This window comes from Triplophysa dalaica, chromosome 21, assembly GCF_015846415.1.
Source record: "Triplophysa dalaica isolate WHDGS20190420 chromosome 21, ASM1584641v1, whole genome shotgun sequence".
Lineage (NCBI taxonomy): Eukaryota > Metazoa > Chordata > Actinopteri > Cypriniformes > Nemacheilidae > Triplophysa > Triplophysa dalaica.
The window spans coordinates 12,343,271-12,363,075 of NC_079562.1; the positions used below are offsets into that span (position 1 = coordinate 12,343,271).

The 19,805-nt window shown below is 38.3% G+C and overlaps 1 protein-coding gene across 1 annotated transcript; it reads left to right on the forward strand.

The window, feature by feature from the left end:
- The first annotated feature begins 115 nt into the window (after positions 1–115).
- pla2r1 (phospholipase A2 receptor 1) lies at positions 116–19,597 on the forward strand. Its single transcript, XM_056734525.1, has 30 exons — positions 116–382; positions 3,828–4,208; positions 4,432–4,605; positions 4,700–4,864; positions 5,354–5,467; positions 5,665–5,811; positions 6,460–6,648; positions 6,989–7,146; positions 7,401–7,511; positions 9,115–9,227; positions 11,481–11,650; positions 11,735–11,946; positions 12,088–12,233; positions 12,736–12,820; positions 12,982–13,114; positions 13,195–13,230; positions 13,306–13,466; positions 13,552–13,607; positions 13,782–13,879; positions 13,958–14,094; positions 15,158–15,275; positions 15,361–15,473; positions 15,564–15,702; positions 15,783–16,021; positions 16,259–16,445; positions 16,829–16,960; positions 17,074–17,196; positions 17,300–17,476; positions 17,675–17,710; positions 18,146–19,597. Exons 1-30 carry the CDS (start codon positions 229–231, stop codon positions 18,361–18,363), a joined length of 4,422 nt encoding a protein of 1,473 aa, XP_056590503.1. The 5' UTR covers positions 116–228; the 3' UTR covers positions 18,364–19,597.
- The last annotated feature ends 208 nt before the right edge of the window (positions 19,598–19,805 follow it).

Below are 19,805 nucleotides of genomic sequence, written 5' to 3' on the forward strand. Positions count from 1 at the left end.
GTTGATCTAGTCGCATACTGATACTTCACTGCACTGATCCACACGACGGGACCTCGAGCGTGCGTCAGCGCGTTTCTAAACTTTGTTGCGCCGCGTGCAGAAGGGGAAGAGCAATATTACTGCCCCATGGAGAGAGAGAAAGTGACGTAGGGAACCCAAAAAAGTTTGGGAAAAGTGTGGAGAAAACAAACAGCGGTCTATGAGCTGCTCTTATCTCCAGCTGAGGAAATGCGGGGATTCACTGTAACTCTTCACATTTGCTCTTATGAATCACTTTATGTCCTTTATACGCTTATTTTAGTCATTAGCTTCGCTTGTGCATCTGCGGAAGTGTCTGGAAAAACTAACGTTTCGGACAAAAATCAACTCCTCGAGCTACAAAGTAAGTGGATTCGGACAGTGCGATGTATTTAAATCATGTCTTGATTTCGCGAGCTCATGTTTGGTCTGATCGGGTCGTGTTTACAGTTTCAGTTAAAGCAGATCTGTATAGTAAGTGCGTCCGCCGCTTATCTGAGTTTATAGCAGCAATGTTTCTAAGTCTTAATCGAAATGGCCGTTCGACGACAACAGTTTTAGTCTGTGCTAGGAGGACGACCAGACAAATGAATGTTTTGTCGTTGTGTGTTTTATAGAGTAACACAAAGGCTTTCCATTCGTCATATTTTACCCACTCAAACGAACCGATAGGCGGCTACTCATCACATGACACAACACAACCAATGTTACTTTCAGTTAGTCAATACACTTTAGAGTCCATATAATAAAACAAAACGAGAGATTGTATTTAACACAAAGCTTGCGTTTTTAATATCAATGCTGAACATTCACGAAAATAGACTAAAGCACTTTTTCCTTTCTGATACAAATCACAATTCATTTGGATGTAACTGATCTAACAGACCATATTGCATGATGTCTTTAAAAAACTGAATGTCACGAAAATGACCCCTGTTGAAGGTGTTTGAAGTGATAATCAACCATAAAATAAGAAGTCCATCATCATTTCAGCCCCACATGGCTCGAAACGTTTCTATGACTTGAGACATATGTCTCAAAATGTGTGCATACAATGTAAATCAATGGGAGCCAATGCTGTTTGGTTACCAACATTCTTCCAAATATCTTCTTTTATGTTCTGCAGAGAAAAGGAAGTCACAGGTTTGGAATAACGTGAGGGTGAATAAATGATGAAAGAAGTTACATTTTTCTTTGAACTACCCCACTTACATTTTTAATCCAAACTGATTTTCAGTGCATTTAAAATCATAGGGTTGTAAATACAACACCCAAATATATGTTTGGCATTATGTATTCCCAGGTTCTAAGTTGTTTCAGCTTTTTTCATAGTTTGAATGAAATTGAAATAATACATAAAAGCATGCACTCCCTCACTCAGGCTGGTAACAACACGCTTAACATGTCCCATGAAGGACTTGTTGTTCCTTCTTGCTTTATTATATCTCATCTATCAAAAAGTTAATGTGTCATCTGTTCTGTATTATATAAAAACAGTGAAAATCAAAACATAAACTCCAAGTGAAAGCTTTGCAAAAAATGTAAATATCATACTATACTTTGAAGCTAGTAATTTTCGTCAGATAAATGTTGAGGATAATTCATACCCCTCTTTTCTCACAATACTCCGTGTGTGCTCGGCTGTTTGAGGATATCTTTGTCTTTACTCGGTGTCTTCAATTACTCTGTCGTGTCAACGTCCACAAAAGACCCTCACCCTCTGTCGGCTTGGTGAACTCTGAAATATTAAGCCCCATTTTGTGGATGTGAAACTGGAGATAGTAGCTGTATCTTTCTATCTGTTCGCTGGATAATCAGAGCTGTCTGATACCTCAGTGCCTCTCAATGCCTTTCACTCTCCGATATCACTTGCCTTTATAATCTAACATAGCTCTGCATGTAAATGGCTATATAATACTCCTAAAAGAAATCTTTCTCGCTAGGTAAAAACCCTACGAACTCACTTTCCCAAGTCGGATGTATACAAAAAGCTATATGCATATTTTCTACATGCTTTAGCTTGACAACGTTTAAAGGTATAGTTCGCTCAAAAATCATTATCTTGTATTATTAACTTGTATAAAGTCGTTGTTCTGCTAAACGCATCAATATATTTGGAAGAATAGGATCCTTTATTTGTCACTGTACCTAGTACAATAAAATTGGACAGAACATAATAGAAAAGTAGTAATGGGGGAGTATTCAGTTGTTCAGTATTCATTTTTCACAAAATTGCACGATCCCCTAGAAAATGTGACCCTGGACAACAAAACCAGTGTGAAGTAGCACAGAAATATTTTTATTAATAGCCAAAAATACATTGTAGATGTGAAAATTACCAATTTATATTATAGGATATTAAGTAAATAGCATGTAAATAGCATGTTCCCTGAAGATATTTTTCCTACCTTAAATGTATAAAAAGTTTTTTTGGTGAGTGGAATGCCTGCTACAGTGCCTCAGATTAACAACTTCAAAGGCGATTGTAGTAGAGTAGGCGGGCCGAGACCGTGGTTCGAGTCCGGTGAGTAATTGTGAATTAGCGCCAGCTGTGCGCACACCGTGCTCGAATCACGTAGGAGATAGGGAGCATATAAAAGGAACGAGCGACCGGAACATCGGAGAGAGAGGTCCGGGCCCGAAGTGTTTGTATATGTATTTATGTTCTAGTGTTTTGTATTTATGTTTTGTTCGCCGGCGGTCGGCCGTGAGGGGCCGCCGGCTGTTATTATTTATATTAAATGTTTGCCGGTTCCCGCCTCCTTCCTTCCCTTTTATGGAGATGTATTACAGCGATTTTCTCAATATTTTGCTTTTTCGCACCCTCCGATTCCAGCTATGTAAACAGTAGTTGTTCCGCCAGATAGTGTCATATCTTAACAAAGCATATCTCAAAAGACAGCTTATTTCTTATTTCTTTCAGATGATGTGAAAATTTTGAAAAATTTACCATTAAGACTGGTTTTGGCGTCCAGGGTCACAAATTCGAACAAATATTGCATTTGAAAGATAATTTTATATGGCAGCATTTAACGCGACGATGTCCTTGGGATAAAAACAGGTTTTTCAGCCTATCTGTCCTTAATTGTTCTGTACCTCCTGCCCAAGGGCAATAGTTCAAATAAAGAATGACCGGAGTGAGATGAGTCTTGTAGGATGTTTCTTGCCTTCTTGAGTCAATGAGAACTGTACAGTTCCTCCAGTGGTGGGAGAGGGCAGCCAATGATCCTCTGGGCTATGGTACTGAGCCTTTGGAGTGTTTTCCTTTCCACAGATATGCAGCTGGCAAACCAGACACCAATGCAGTGTGTTAGAATCCTCTCTAAGGACACTAGCAGTTCGTCACGCAGATTGTTCTTTTTAAGAAGTCTCAGCAAAACAGTCTCCCTTCATAACTAGTGAAGTGGAGTTAGCACCCCAAGACAGGTCCTCTGCAATGTTAATGCCCAGGAATTCAAAAGCAACCACCCTCTCCACACAGTCCCTGTTGATGTACAAATGCTGAATGTCCGTTCTTTTTTCCCCCTTTAGTCCACGATTAGCTCCTTGGTCTGAATGTTTGCCACCAAATAGTTCTGGGGCACCATTGACGATCATAGTACAGAAAAATCTACTATGGCAGTCAAAAGTGCCCCAAAACGGTTTGCTTACGTTCAGTCTTCCAAATATCTTCTTTTGTGTATATCAGAACAAAGAAATGAATACAGGTTTGTAACAAGTTTAGTGATGTCCGAATTTAAATTCTAACAAATAATTCCATATTCATTTTTAAAATGTGTTTGTTTATCATGTTTCTGTTTGTGGTTTAGGTAAAGGTGTGTTTCGTTTGGAGAGCGTATCACAGAAGAAGTGTCTCTCTGCCTCGTCTGGTTTATCTCTGACTAGCTGTGAACCCCCGTCCGCTGCCCTGCTCTGGAAATGGGTGTCCCGGCACCGACTCTTCAATCTGGGCACCAGTCGATGCCTAGGAATCAACATGACCAACTTGCCCCTGTCTGATGTTGGCATCTTTGAGTGTGATGTTTCCCTTCCAACCATGTGGTGGCGCTGTGGGGGAAGCATGTTGTATGGAGCCATGAATAACAAGCTGGTGGTGGAGGACTCAAAGGTGATGGTGAAGAAAGGCGCTCTGTATCAGTGGAGGATTTACGGGGCGGCCGGTGAAGGTCCTTGTGCTTACCCCTATGAAGGCAAGAGATCTGTGGACACATTCCATTATCAAATGACCTAGTGGTAGACACAAATACATGCAATATTATTCAATATATGATCAAAGTATCTTTTATCAAGGGTTTTGAGTATTTCAATAATAACTATTATTTATATAATCTCCACTGAAATTAAATGTAGAACAGGCACATATGGGTTTCCGAATATGTGTATTTGTCCTATAGCTGCTGTTTTTTTTGACAGACATTCACACGCTGAAAGGAAACTCTCACGGTATGCCGTGTTCTCTTCCCTTCAAATATAACAATAAATGGTTTTGGGATTGTACGTCTGAGGGGAGAGAAGACCATCACCTCTGGTGTGCTACTACCAGCCGCTATGATAAGGATGTGAAATGGGGCTTCTGTCCCGATCCAGGTGAAACCACATACATACTCTATCTTTATGCTTTTATATTTATTAAATAGGCATTAACAAACTTAAGGCTTTTATTTGTGTTCGCTGTGTATAGTGTCAGGATGTAGTGAATTCTGGGATAGTCATCCTGAGCTGAAGTCCTGTTACCAGTTTAACTTGAACTCCATACTCACCTGGAGTCAAGCTCTTACTTCCTGTCAATCGCAGGGTGGAAATCTTCTCTCCATCACACAGTCAAATGAACTGACATATATAACAGGTAGACACACTGTTTGCATCTTGCATTTTAATATCATCTCCTTATTATTCGTTTTCATTTTTCACCAATGTTATTTTTGGCACATTGCAAATGGTTAAATGGTGTGGTTCAATCGGTTATTTTAGTGACTGACAAGCATAAAAGCTCAATTTTTGAATGAAGACTTTTTATTAAATAACTCTTGAATTTTGGCCAGTTTCAACAAATAATATTTCCACGGCGTTAGAAGTTTTGGAATATGCCACACATGTCAAAGTCACAAATGTTTAAAGTGACAAGAGGGTAAGTAAATGATGACAGAATTTTCATTTCATTTTAAACTAATGTAATGCAAATGTAATAAATCTGACTAAACATGCCTGCTACACTTACTATGTATATACACAAAACCGTGCTCATAAATATCTATATTTTTGCAAACCAGTCAATAAGGACTCAATATTTACCATGCCGGTTGATATTTAAAAATGTATGATTGTGTACCACCAGAAAGGCTTTCAGATATGGGTGTGCTGGTCTGGATTGGACTTAACCATCTCAGTCACCGTGGAGGATGGGAGTGGTCAGATGAATCTCCTTTGACTCTTGTCGGTTACACTACAGGTTAGAGAGAATGGTGATTTTGAATTGATGCTTTTACAATTATAGATGATTTTATCAAGCTGTACATTTTATCGACATGAGAATCAAACCCAATAGCTTCACTAGTTGCACTTTGGGGAAATATTGGCTTTTGTTTTTATGTAGTTATATTTATTTGTGGTTGAATGCCTGAAAAGGGTTGATGCGTTTTTTTCCAGATTTGACCGCTACACCAGTACAGCAGAACCAGCAGTGTGGGGTTTTCAACTCTACACAAGATTCATGGCAGAGTCTCTCCTGTGAGTCAGCACTGCCCTACATCTGCAAGAAAACCATAAATTCAAGTCGGAAAGCAGAGCCGCTTGGTAAATAGATGAGTGATGTTCATTCACAGTGATCCAGCTTTTTGTCTATCCATCCGTTTATAATAGCTCTTTGTCTGCATCTATTTAGATTTTCCACTAATTTGTCTGACTTCTCCCTTTGCCCTCCACCTCTTTTTCAAGTTTGTTCAAGTTTAAGCTTTAGCGCCAGCGGGTACCACCACGTTTTACGTAAAATGTGTCATTTTTAAGTGCGCATTTTTAAGTGAACTGGCCTTTTGTCAGATACAGACCTATGATTGTTGTCTCCAATGGAGTCAGCAGCACCCATAGTGATTGGTTAGAAGAGAAGATTTTGGGCGTGTTTTGGAATTTGGACAGATGTGGCCTAGCTAGAGTCTGAACCCATTGCCCTGGCTGTCCAATACATACAAACACACACATTCTCACAGTGTTTGTGTCAACGAAACAGATGGGGTCATCAGCAACAACCTAAGAATGAACTTCTCAGTCAACATTTCCCATCATGCCTCTTTTCTTCTTACATTATCATTTCATTTCCACTTTTTTTAATACTTTTAGTAGGTCTTAAATGTTTTCTACATTTTTTGTCATTTTTTGTTATGTCCAGTCAATTATTTGGTATATGCAAAATAATATTTCACATTTTCTCTTTTCTGTGTTGGAAAGCTAACTGGCAGTACAAGGAGACGATTTGTCCGGATGGTTGGTTGGACAATCGTGGGTTTTGTTACCTGTATTTGGAGAACGCGGCGAGCTGGGACGCATCTTCCAGCGCATGCAGGGATCTTGAAGGAGAGCTGCTCAGCATTCACTCGCTTTCCCAGCAAGAGATTGTGTTAACAATGCTTAAACTTGGTAAGCTGGATATCTTACTGATGTAAAACAAAATTTCTTCACTGTTTACAGTTAAAGGGACAGTTCACCCAAACATTCTGTCATAATCCTTTTCTCACCCTCTTGTCATTTCAAAGCTATATGACTTTCTTTCTTCTGCACAACACAAAAAAATATATTTTGAAGAATGTTGGTTACCAAATGACTTAGATTGGTTTTGGGTCTATATAACAGAAATGAATATTTGGCAACCAACAATCTTCAAAATATCTTCTTTTGTGTCATAAAGTTATACAGGTTTGAAATGACAATATCCAATTTTAGAAGAAAATGTAATGGTCTGTATGTTTTGTCGTTTTAGTCTCTGTCTCTAAAGTGTGGATCGGTCTGTACAAAGAAGCAAAATCTCCTGCAGTTCAATGGTCTGATAATTCTCCAGTCACATTCACATCCTGGTACTCTCAGGATCCCTCCCATCGCCAGGGCGACAAACGCATCTGTGTGACCGCAGATGGTAAGGTGAGATTAGATATGATTGGTCAAAGGTCACATTAAGGACACAGGGCATTAGTCATAAGCGAAGCATGCAAAAATGCAACACATATCAGACAGACAGCTGCAGTTGGAAATGTGAAATTCAGATTTAAGACTCAGTCCCTGCCCAAGGAATTTAATTAAAATAGTTGTACAGTCATCATTTAGTCACAGGTGTGAAGTCAGGAAAGCAGCAGTTTAGCCAAACACCAAGTTACGTGTATGTGTTTGCGTTGTAGGATGGCAGATGGCAGTTTGAAGGGTGTGAAGAGCAGCATACCACCATGTGTAAAAAAGCAGGTCTTGTTCCTCAGCTGGCGACTGGAGAACAGGAGGAAGGTTGTCCAGAGGTAAGAGTGTACATTGAACACGCATGCACGCAGACACACAGTGTATGAAATTAAGCGTCATCTAGTGGTGAGGTTGCAAACTGCAACCAACAGCTCACTCCACTCCACTTTGGAAGCACTACAGTGACTGACACAGGACTGAGATGTTGTCACGTTTTCGTTTCTTTGCCGAAGGAGAGAACGTATTTATGAAACGCGGTCTGTAGAGCAATTTGTCCGTTCAGGGCTTCTGTAGAAACAACATTATGAATTCCATGTAAGGGGACCTGTGGTTTATGTAGATAGAAATAGCTCATTCTAAGATGATAGAAACATAATGCTTCATTATTTCACTCATTTAAATTAAAATAATAAATGGTTGTGTTATACATTCATCCATAGATATGGATAGGGTAAACACGAGGGCTGTAAACAAAGAAACTGATTAACTAAACAAAACACAGGTGCACATAGTCGACCAAACATCAATAGTATTGCTTACACAAGACTTTATTGAATGAAAGCACAACATATAAAACGATCCGAACCAAAAGTTTTTCAAACCCATTACACACACCCAAATCACAAGACATTTACCATCTCACCAGAAAATGTGGAAAATATAAATGCAGTGATTCAGTCTTTGAATCATCACTGATATGAAGTCTGCCCTCATTCTGTTTACCGTCACTCTTGTTTCATCTGTTTGCTGCATTTCTGATTGGTTGTTGTCTTGAGATGGGCTTTGTGTGAGCTGAAGGCGGCAGGCATGCAGTCTGAACTGAGGTCTGTCAGTGAGTGGGGTCACGGCTAGAGAACAACAGACTGATTCAGATCTGTGCTGCTTTCTTTCTGCTTGTACTGGTCAGGAAACAAAACGACTGTGAATAGACTGGGATAAATGCTGCTAAACTGGGAAAAAGAACATGTAATAGACCCAAACACGCTAGTACACACTTCTGCGCGTGCTCATAACCACACATACTTGGCTTTGAGCATGCCCCGCTGGTCACTGTCGGTACATTCATGCACACACACACACAACTACAGAAGCAACATTTATGCTTCCAATAAAGATTTCTTCCAAAATGGCAGACATGTTTTATTCAATACTGAAAAAGAGTTGCTAAAAATAGCTCAATGTCATTAAATTGGTTATAACACTATCAAGATAAAAAATCCTCCTTTTTCCATACGGTGTTATACGACCGGAAATGACTCCTCCGACTCTGGCGTCCCAAAAGCTTGTCGCCATCTTGTGCAACTAGCAAATTTGCATACTATTTAGGACAGAACAGATGCAATAATTTTGAATCAAACCCTACTACTGTCTACATTCAAGTTACCACATCTTACAGACTGTATACTTTGTAGTACATACAGTATGCATTACTCACATACTACATAGGACAAACCATAACATTAACATCTGATACGAAAACCAAACCTGTTATCTTTTGTGTTTTGTTTTCCATTACATGTCTGCCACTATCCAAGCATGGTTTATATCCCTTTGTTCTTTCATTATTTACAATAAATCAAATATACATCAAATCCAGACCTGCTGTATCTATTGTGTTTATAGATTGTATATTGTATACATCCTGTATGTTTTTGTGTGTAGGGCTGGAGGAGAAAAGATAATAGCTGTTATAAGATCAGTGATACGGAGCAGACGTTTGAAGATGCAGTGAAAGGATATTATTGCAAAGCTCCTCTTGTGACTATAGAAAGCAGGTATGTTGTAAGTCCTTTAAAGTGATACTCCACCCAAAAATGAAAGTTCTGTCATGAATTGTTCCCCCTCAAATTGTTCTAAACTTGTAGAATTTTTTTACATATTTGATCTTAGATATTTTCCTAAGATATTTGGATGACAACTGACATTTCTAGGACATCATTGACTACCATAGTAGAAACAATTAAAATGGTAGTCAAAGGTGCCCCACAACTGTTTGCTTTCCTAAATTCTTTGAAATATTTACAAAAACTAAATCTATTTTTTTCTACTATGGTAGTCTTATGTGTCATTTTTTCAAAATTGAGATTTATACATCATCTGAAAACTGAATAATCAAGCTTTCCAATAAAATATGGCTTGTTCTGATAGGATATTTGACCAAGATACTACTTCAAACTCTGCAATCCGAGGATCTTTAAAGTTGTCCAGACAAAGTCCTTTATCATAGAATATTAATCACTAAATAAAGTTTTGATATAGTTATGGGAGGATATTTACAAAATATCTTCAGGGAACATGATCTTTGCTTAATATCCTAATGATTTTTGGCCTAAAAGAAAAATAGAAAATGTTGACCCATACAATGGTTTGTTGGCTTTTGCCACAAATAATCCCGTGCTACTTAAGACTCGTTTTGTGATCCAGTGTCACAAATATTTTCTTTGTGTTTAAAGGGATAGTTCATCTAAAAATGAAAATTCTGTTATCATTTACTACCACTCCAAACCTGTATAAATTACGTTCTGATTAATACAAAGAAAGATATTTAGAAGAATGTTTGCAATTTTCAGTTCTCAAAATGAATAGTGACTTTTCATTAATTACCATAGTATAGTTCTGTTGAACAATTTTTTTTATTATTGATATAAAGATAATTTGAAGAATTTAGGAAACCAAACTGTTCGAGGGCACATTTGACTAACATTTCAAATGTTCCTACTATGGTAGTCAATGATGTCCCAGAACTGAAAATTGCTAACATTCTTTCAAATATCTTCCTTGTGTTCAGCAGAACAAAGTAATTTGTACAGGTTTTGAACAACTTGAGGGTGGGTTAATGATGACAGAATTTTCATTTTTGAGTAATCTATCCCTTTAACCCAACAACAAAATTTATACAGATTTGTAACACCTAGACGTTAAGTAAAACATGACAGAATTTGCATTTGTGAGTGGAGTATCCCTTTAACTCATTCGCCGGCAGCTTTTTAAAAAAAAGTTGCCAGCCTACGCCAGCGTTTTTTAACATTTTCACCCAAATTTAATGGCTCACAGTAAATTTTCTGTAAAGAATATATGGACAAACAATATGTCAAATGAAAGAACAACGTCTCAGCCTTTAAAGAAAAGAAAGCGTATTCTTCTCTCTGCATTTTCTTCATTTTTTTTATCACTCCGTAGATGTGGGTAGGTTTCTTCCAAAATGCATCATTTTGATCAAACTGCTGAGATAATTAACGTTTTTTTGTCAAAGATTCCGCCCAGATTACACTCAGAACAATCATTAAAAACCGCTAAAACATATACGTTCTAGGTTCTGGGATTCTGTACTTTTTCCCAAAGGTGTGTAATAGCGCCACCTGCTGTACAACAGTACAAACACTGTGATTGCTGTAAAAACTCGTCTTTGGCAGGGAAGTGTTTTTTTTTAAATGACGAGATATCTCGTCAATGGCGGTGAAAGAGTTAATGTCTAAATTAGCAGTGGATTTGTTTTTATCTAATCCTTGACAGTTTAGTATGGCATTTTGTGTATTATTGATGAAGAACTGCGAAAGATAGAACATTCAACAACTTATACCAGTTGTTTCTGAGGCAGCTAGCATTCCAAAACTCACTGTTCTCTGGGGCTACATGCAAATATACACAAATAAAACATCAAGTACTTACTTAATCTTTACTTTCTCTCTTTACTTTACTTAACTTAAACCGACACTAAAACCCCTGCAGTATCGGGTGTAAAATAAAAAGAAACTAATTCGCCCAAGACGTCCATTTTATTCCAGCAAAATCATTTGAACACACATCACGTTGTGATTACAACTTCTGAACTTTTTCAGAGGGAACTTCCCATGAGGATTTGAAGACAGCATTAGAATTATAACCTGGATGTGTGTTAATATATGGCAGCCTTAACCCTTTAATGAGCAGCTGAGAACAGAAATGGTTATTATATGAGGAAAATTAAAACGTTGGAAACATGACATAGGCAGAGATCATGGTGTGAATGTGGTTGGTCTGTGTTGCAGGTTTGAGCAGGCCTTTCTCAACAGTCTCATTGGTGAAACCGGTGGCTCTGATTCTCAATCTTATTGGACAGCGCTGCAGGACCAGAACAGAACCGGAGAGTATCGCTGGTTGGCGAAGAACGATACCTCTAAACCCCTCACATACACCAACTGGAATCGGCACCAGCCGGGTCTGTAACACGCTTACCTCCTGTGACATAAACAAGAACAAACAGACTCTCCAGTTACACCTCCGAATGTCTCTTTATCTGCAGTGATTGGAGGAGGGTGTGTGGTGATGTCTGGGGGTCGGGCTCTGGGTCAATGGGAGGTGAAAAATTGTAACGCCCACAAGGCCCTGGCTGTGTGCAGACTGGAAGTGAACCGTTCCCTTGTCGATTTGATGATGCAAGAGCCATCAATAGACACAAATGCAGATTGCCCACCGGGATGGGAGAGCCGTAAAGGTCTGCAGCACTGTTACAAGGTAGAAATGTATAATATTTAGGACAACTGCAGACATTCAGCAGATGACACAAACTCACACATGACTAAATAATTGGTTTACTGCTTGTAATTCAATGTACATTTTTTGTCTGTTTGACTGGTTTGTTTTCTGTTTGTTTAGGTTTATCACAGTGAGAAGATCCTAATGCGTCGCTCCTGGACGGAGGCTGAGTTCTTCTGCAGGGCTTTGGGTGCAGACCTGGCTAGTTTTCATCACTATGAAGATCAGGCGTTTGTCAAACAGCTTCTCTCTAAGATGTTCCAAAGGTTGGTTCACACCTACATTCCACACTCCTCACCGTCTGTCTGGGACTTTATTAAAAATACAGAAAAATCTGGAAAAATAATTAATAATATTTTTATATTATGAGATTTTTTTTTAATTGGTAAATGCAAAATAGATGCATGTAACGTAATGACACAAGCTTATTTTTTACTACAAAATGATGTCAAATAGTGCAAAAGTATGTTATTGTATGTATATTTATCTCATTTAGTAATAGTTTTTAAAGTAACTCCCTAGATTCCCTGTCAGTGCTGGGTACTTACCATCCTTGTTTGAACCATAGGAGTCTTCAAAGTGCCTATTTTTAATAACCAAACACAGAACCACCCAGATCAGTCGACCTCTAGCATTTTCACAGTTTCTTAATAATACAAGTGACACGACTGAACAAGCCCTTTGAAAATATCCTAAAGAAATTACATTGTGTTTTTATGCCCTTTTCAAATCGGCCGTTCCCTCATTCTTTCTGTGTTTTGTTTTCAGCACAGAGGGTCGATGGTTTTGGGTGGGCTTTACTAAGAGAAACCCCTTTTCTGGCGGTGCCTGGGAGTGGTCAGACGGCACACCGGTAACACAATAATTTTTTTTAAAAAGACTAAGAAATGCATTTAGCTTTCAGTTTATCTCCAGTACATTTTATTATAAATGGACACCTAAAAGTCATTGAGAAAAGTATTTACAGTAAGGATACTATATAATGTCATTTGGACTGTTTATGGTGTCCAACAGGTGGTGACAATGTTCATTGAGGGTATGAATGAAGTGGATTCTCGCACCTGTGCCGTGTACAGTGACCTCACAAACACTCTCACGTCCCATTCATGTGATTCCAAATACGAATGGATATGCAAGGTCCCTAGAGGTGTGTGTGTGTGGATATAGATGTAATAAATGTGAATATGAGCACATTCGTTGATATACCATGTTATATGGTTTCCTCAGGTGTGCAGCTGATCAAGCCGTACTGGTACAGTGATCGTAAGTTAAGACCGAATATTTTTGACATTGACTGAGCATCCCTGATCATAATGGATGTTTGGATTTGTGGTGCAGAGCACGAGCCGTGGGTGTTCTTTCACGGCGCTGAATACTTCTTCACCAGTAATAAGATTGACTGGGAGACTGTGTCTTTTGCCTGTAAGATGATGGGAGCAGATCTGCTGTCTGTTCACTCCAGTGATGAGCTGGACTTCATCAAAGGACGTTTAAAGAAGGTTAGATGATCTAGATTATTAACACAAGTATAAACAAATGCACTTAAGGGATTTGTTTACTCTCTCTGTTTCTTCGGTATTGTAGGAATCTCAATATTGGTGGATTGGATTGTCGGCTAACAGTGCTCACAATGGCTTCAGGTGCTTTTAAAGTAGAATTTAGTTGTGCAATAGATAGACTGCAAAATAAATAAGTATGAAGTATGCTGTGTCATTGAATTGCAAAAATAAAAGCTTTTTCTAAACATACCCACAAGGGCCATACATTATTATTGTAAATTAGTTGAGATAATGTATATGTTGTGTGTCATGCAGTTGGACCGATGGATCTCCTCTAGATTTTGAGAACTGGGAAAATGGGCGACTTAACCGAAAGTCTGGCCGGAATTGCATCCGGATGTCGACTCAGTCTGGTAAATATTATCCAACACTATCGCTTAAGCCTACATTTGCCATTATATACTATAACACCTCTCAATTATTTTGCGCAGGTCTGTGGTCAGTAGGAAGCTGTGCCGATCCAAATGGTTATGTGTGCAAGCGCAGGACGGTGACCATGGTGGAGCTCCCACAGGAGCCGCACTATATCGGCCGTTGCCCAGAGAACTGGTTCTACCACGGACACAAGGTTTGGATACACTCAAACAAGATGATTTTCTGTTTTTCAGTATTTAAAATGGCTTTAAAACACTTCTCCTTTTTATTACATAATATTTGGATGAGCAAGCAGGCCCGGTACTAGGTTGGCTCGACTGCGGGGGAGATCATACTTCATTGCATGCATAATCTTTAAAGTAAATTGACAGAACATTTTTTCATTGAAAATGTAAATAAGTATTAAGTAAGTATTAAATAAGACGTATTTTTGTATTATTATAATTGTCAGCTGGATAATTTTGAGTCAATGAAAAAGCCGGGGGGGTATACAGTAGCTCCCCTAGACCTGGCCCAAAGCAAGTAATGTATACTTTAGATTCAGTATTAAAAGCCTTTTTCAAAGCCATATTACCTTATTTATTCTGTGGCACACAAAATATTTTAGATTGCCTCGGGTTTCTGATTTGCTTTCCCTCAATTTGTGAAATACATTAATTTTTGAAAACACTCAGGATGTTGATAGTATGATGTATACTGGGTCTTCTGCCCAAATCATATTCACTACACTTTTAAAGAATCTGTATTGATTTATTTTGTCTAAAAATTATTTTGAGATTTTGAAGAAAATGAATTTGACATCTGAGATCTGTTACTTTTGTCTCTATGTCGCCTTCTATGTGCGAATCATAAAATTGCAGGTTACTCATTTACAGTTTTAACCGTGTGTTGAAATAAAAAAATTCAAAGAAAGTCACGATATCATAATCGATTGTAAATCACTACTATTAGCTTTATATTTAGAGTTTATATTATTTTAGCTTTAAACATGTCATGTTTATAGAACTTAACTCAATGTGAGACATTTTAAAAAGATAACAATATCACCCCCTTGTGTAGATTTTTGGAATTCCACTAAATGCACAAACACGTTGCATATTAATAGGCTTATCATTTATTTGCATATAAGTATGTTCCTGAACTAACCTCAAAAATCCAGAAATCGATGCTTGACGGAAGCATATTTATTAACCATTACACGTTCTTATGCTCTTTTTTTTCCCTTTCAAACTTGCTTGTTTTTAATTGGTTGCCAGTGTCTGTTTCTGCATATACCAGCCCGTCCAGAAGAGGGGAAAACCTGGCAGGAAGCTCAGTCCATCTGCTCTTCCCATCAGGGATCTCTGGTTTCCATCGAGGATGAAATCGAACAGGGTAGAGATCACAATTCCACGATCCGATGGTTTCACATGTCTGTTATTTGCAGCGGTGTGGTTTATTTTTATATGTTCATTTCTAGCCTACATTGTCATGTTGCTTCACGGCCGGTCACCGGGTGTTTGGATTGGCGTGCAGGGCTCCTCCTCTCGCAAATGGGCCAATGATAAACCGCTTTATTATGAAAACTGGGAGGTATAATGGCCCTGAATTGAATTTATTTGAAATGAAATTTAATTTCTTCACAGTTTGTATATAATATTTTATGTGTTTCTATGTCTATAGCAATTACCTAATGATAAAGTTACAAAGGAACCTCTGTGCACCTACTTGTCCAACAGTCACAACTTTCGAGTTACGGGACTATGGCAAGATGCCATATGTACTGAGAGTGTTTACGGCTTTGTCTGCCAAAAAAATCAAGGTAGGGTTGGTTATCTTACATTTATTCAATATATATATATATATATATATATATTATAACTCTCTCTCTCACCATCTCAGATACCACCAAACGTCCCACCCAGTCATATCATATCTCTGCCTCTCTGGACGTGTCCGAGTATAAAAATCACAGTTACCATATCATCCATGGCAACATGAGCTGGTATGCAGCACAGAAAAGCTGTGAGGAGAGAGGAGCGGCACTTGTAAGCGTCACAAACCCGTTTCAGCAGGCTTACCTCAGTGTGTTGATAAACAGACTGGGAACTCCACACTGGATCGGCCTCTACAGTACTGACGTATGGGGTCTCCCATTTCACACTTATTATATAAATTTGTTTTTCTCACCTCCAGTCTCCGGCCCCCCAGATTAATGAGTTGATTTTGGGAGCACTGGAGTTGAGAATCACTGACATACATGTACAGCACATTGCCAAACTGTGGTGTCTATCCTTGTGTACAGTTTGACATCGTACATGAATATGACTTTAAATAGAACTATATGAGTTTAACTAGAGTGCTCTCTACCTCCATAGGATGGTATTTCTTACCAGTGGTCAGATGGCACAGAAAGCACGTTCACTTACTGGGACGTCTCTATTTATTACCCAGACGGCCCAACGGGGGATGGAGGCTGCGCTTCAATGGATGTTAATGGACGCTGGAAAGATACACAATGTGACCAGGAGTTATCAGGAGCGATATGCTATATACCTCCTCCTAGTGAGTCCGTTTCTCTGTCTGCTTTTCTCGTTTTATTCAGTTTTTGAGCCAGAAACCCTTATGCAAAGAAAATATATTTTCCTTTATGTTAAATAGTATCAATATTATAAATGATTTCATGAATATTTGAGGATATATAAAATAATTTAAGAATCCATTGAATAATACATGAGGGACTGCCATTTAAAGAATATGACCGCTTGGTTCCAATATATAGAAATGTTTAAAGGCTTTATATTATACTTTCCTGTATACTCCCATATATTTTTGTTTCATAAGGGAGTGCATACCTTATTCACACATGAAATATCTATTTATATTTTCTGAGTTGTAATCTGTTGAATCAGCAGTATTTGAATCATATAATCCTTTCTCGCCCACAGAAAGCTTCGCTTTCTCGTTTGAAGTGGTGTGTCCTGAGACCTGGGTAAAGTTTCGTGGAAGCTGCTATAATTTTAAATCGGTCATACTGGAGATGAGCCTGGAGGAAGCCAGAGATAACTGCAGAAAGAAAGGTTTTGTAAAATGTCCTATTAACTCATTAACTCAAGTCTTTTGCTTATAATTGGTGACATTTGTGTATTTTGTTTTCTTGATATACTGTATACGTTTTTTCTCCTCCTTTTAGGGAACTTTTCAGACGTTTTGACTGTGCTGGATGATGAGGAGAGGAGTTTCTTTCTCAAGGAGATGTGGCATTATTACCAGGGGGCTCAGAACCTATGGCTTGGCATTATTTATGACACTGACAGTAAGATCAATTGTGTTCATTATTGATTACATTGATGTTTATTTAACGAATATTGGTATGAGGTTATGTATTACAGACAAGTGACCAAAATGCTTTGCTTTAGATGATGCTTTGACCCGATTTGATGGTTCGCCGCTTCAGTATACAAACTGGCGTTCCAAGGCTCCAGATGGGAGTCAAATGCGGGCAGATTCCTGTGTGACTATGCGTGTTTGGGACGCCACGTGGCAGTTGGCCAACTGCGGGGACAGATTTGGCTTTATCTGCAAAACCACAACAGGTATTCTAAAATGTTGCCATGGGCTCTCAGTGTTAGATCAAACAAACTTAGTAGTGACATCATTTTTTTGTATTATTTTAAGAGTTAATTAATGGCAAATAACACGTGAACTAAAAATGTAATGTTAATGCAAGTCTATATGATTTTGTTTCTTTGCTCTTCAGTATTTAATTCTGATGTTTTTTTGTTGCATCACAGGTGCTATCAAAGAGGTTGAGGTGGAGCCAGTGAAAGGTTCAAATTATCTTGTCCTTTCTTTCTTTTTGGGTTAATGTTTGCCAAACTATCATTTTGAGAAAAGGGCACAACTTTGTGCCCCCGTCCCTTTTTCTGTCTCTTTCTGTTCCACATAGATAACGGTTGAAGTTCCTCATAACGGATTATAAAATATGATTCATCATACAGTTTTAACCACAGCCGGTGTGATGGCCTGCCAACAAAAGGAGAAACCAAGCAAATGATAAAAAACTGAAATGTGTTTGTGCATAGTTGTGAAACAGCTTTCGACTACGCAACAGCTTTTTAACATAGATGGATGTTAAGACGAATGTGAACTTGCGTCCAAGGAAGACTTTTAACATCTAAGAGTCACAACCCACACAAGATTGTGTAGAGCTGGGTTTTACTCTGTCACTTGTATTTCAAACCAATGTGTCTTTTGTTTTTCAGGGATGCACAAGGGTGTGATCTATGTGGCCGCCCTGGTGGCCATTCTGCTGTTTGCCACCATGATTGGCTTTCTGTGGGTCCTTTACAAAAGAAACTCTATGTGCATGCGGAGGTTTCCGTCATTCGGCAGTGCCTACTACAGACAGACGAACTCGCTGGCCAGTGACCAAGATGAAAATGTCTTACTCCCAGAACTGGAAACAGAAGCAGCGGACTAATACTTGAGTGAATCTGTGTGTGTTTTTTACTTAAGTCAGGGAGACTGCAAGTGGGAATTCGTAGGATCTGCTATGAATATTCTTGTCCATGCTGTTGCTATAATACGTCATGCACACACCGTGCAGGTCTTATGAAGTCCCACAACAGTCGCTTTAAAATCATTATGAAAGGGATTTTAAGAGCAACAGAAATCCAATGTGGCTTGGAGGTTATTATTATCAGGGTCTACATGTTGCTCTAACTTTTGCAACTCTTAGCAATGCAAATCTTGAATGTGTTTGATGTCCTAAAACTCTTTGAAGTCTTTTAATAGACCATCTACGCTAGGAAATTCATTCTTACAAGAAAAACTGTTCTTCTTAGAACAATAAACCATAACACATTCGTAAACCCCTGCACACCAAAGCAGATTGGAACAGTGTGATTTGAAGAAAATGTTTGCCTTACACCGGTAATCAGTATTACATCCTTAGTAACGTTGTGCTCTCCTTTGAGACCTGAGAACTGTTTGATGCAACGTGTGTTTGTTAGGATTACATGTTTATTCTTTAAAAGCACTTTACCTTGCATAGCTTCCAGAACACCGGAGCAGTGTTATTGTAATAAAGGCCACAGATGCACTTCAGTTCCTTCCACTGTGGTTTACACACCCTAAATACAGCAAAGCTTAAACTTGGGCCCCAAAGTCCCTCAGGAGGTCATCGTGATAGGGTCATAAAAAGAATGCAGGCTTCATTTGAACTGCATATGCCCATATGTATTTTTTGTGAGATGGGAGCTGTTTTAATATAGTAGTGTGTTAGTGTCTCACATGATATGTTTTTGGTGTAATAAGCCATAATCTACCTTGGTCATTTTGATATTTACTGAATCATTTACACAGATTTTATATACTGTATTTGTAGCCAAGTTTGGTGAGCAGTTATGTTTTGGTATTGGCTGTCTATTGTTCAGACATACTGTAAGAATGCTTTGTGGGTCTATGTGTTTGGGTGTGGTAGTATTCAAAGTGTCTGCATGATGTTGTTGCTTCTCAGAGTTTACATTTTATTCTGTATTTATCATTTATTTGAAAGAAGTGAAATGAAATGAAATACATTATTTGAGTGTCTTGAAATGCTAATCATTTCTTCAGGACCAATTAATCAGTTTAATATGATCGAAAACTAATTTTGTATTATTGTTCACCTGTTTCAAGATTCAAAATAAAAATGTAAAGAGGCGGATACAGAGGTCTGCTGGAGTCAAACAGGTCATTTGTGTCATAACAGGAAACACAAAATACCAACAACAGAGGTTTTCAGAGAATAATTAAATACATTGATATTGAATTAATAAGCAACAAATATGACACAAGCCTTCATTGGCTGTGATTGTTTAATTATAAGACATTTATATAACAAGCTTTGGTAAGTACTTGCCAACATTAATGTTGTAGCTA

Bases quoted from the DNA above. Each gene is read 5' to 3' on its own strand.
- pla2r1 (XM_056734525.1), top strand. From the start codon at position 229: ATGCGGGGATTCACTGTAACTCTTCACATTTGCTCTTATGAATCACTT. The intron at 383-3,827 runs GTAAGTGGATTC...TTTGTGGTTTAG, and splicing joins TCAACTCCTCGAGCTACAAA to GTAAAGGTGTGTTTCGTTTG. The intron at 7,147-7,400 runs GTGAGATTAGAT...TTTGCGTTGTAG, and splicing joins GTGTGACCGCAGATGGTAAG to GATGGCAGATGGCAGTTTGA.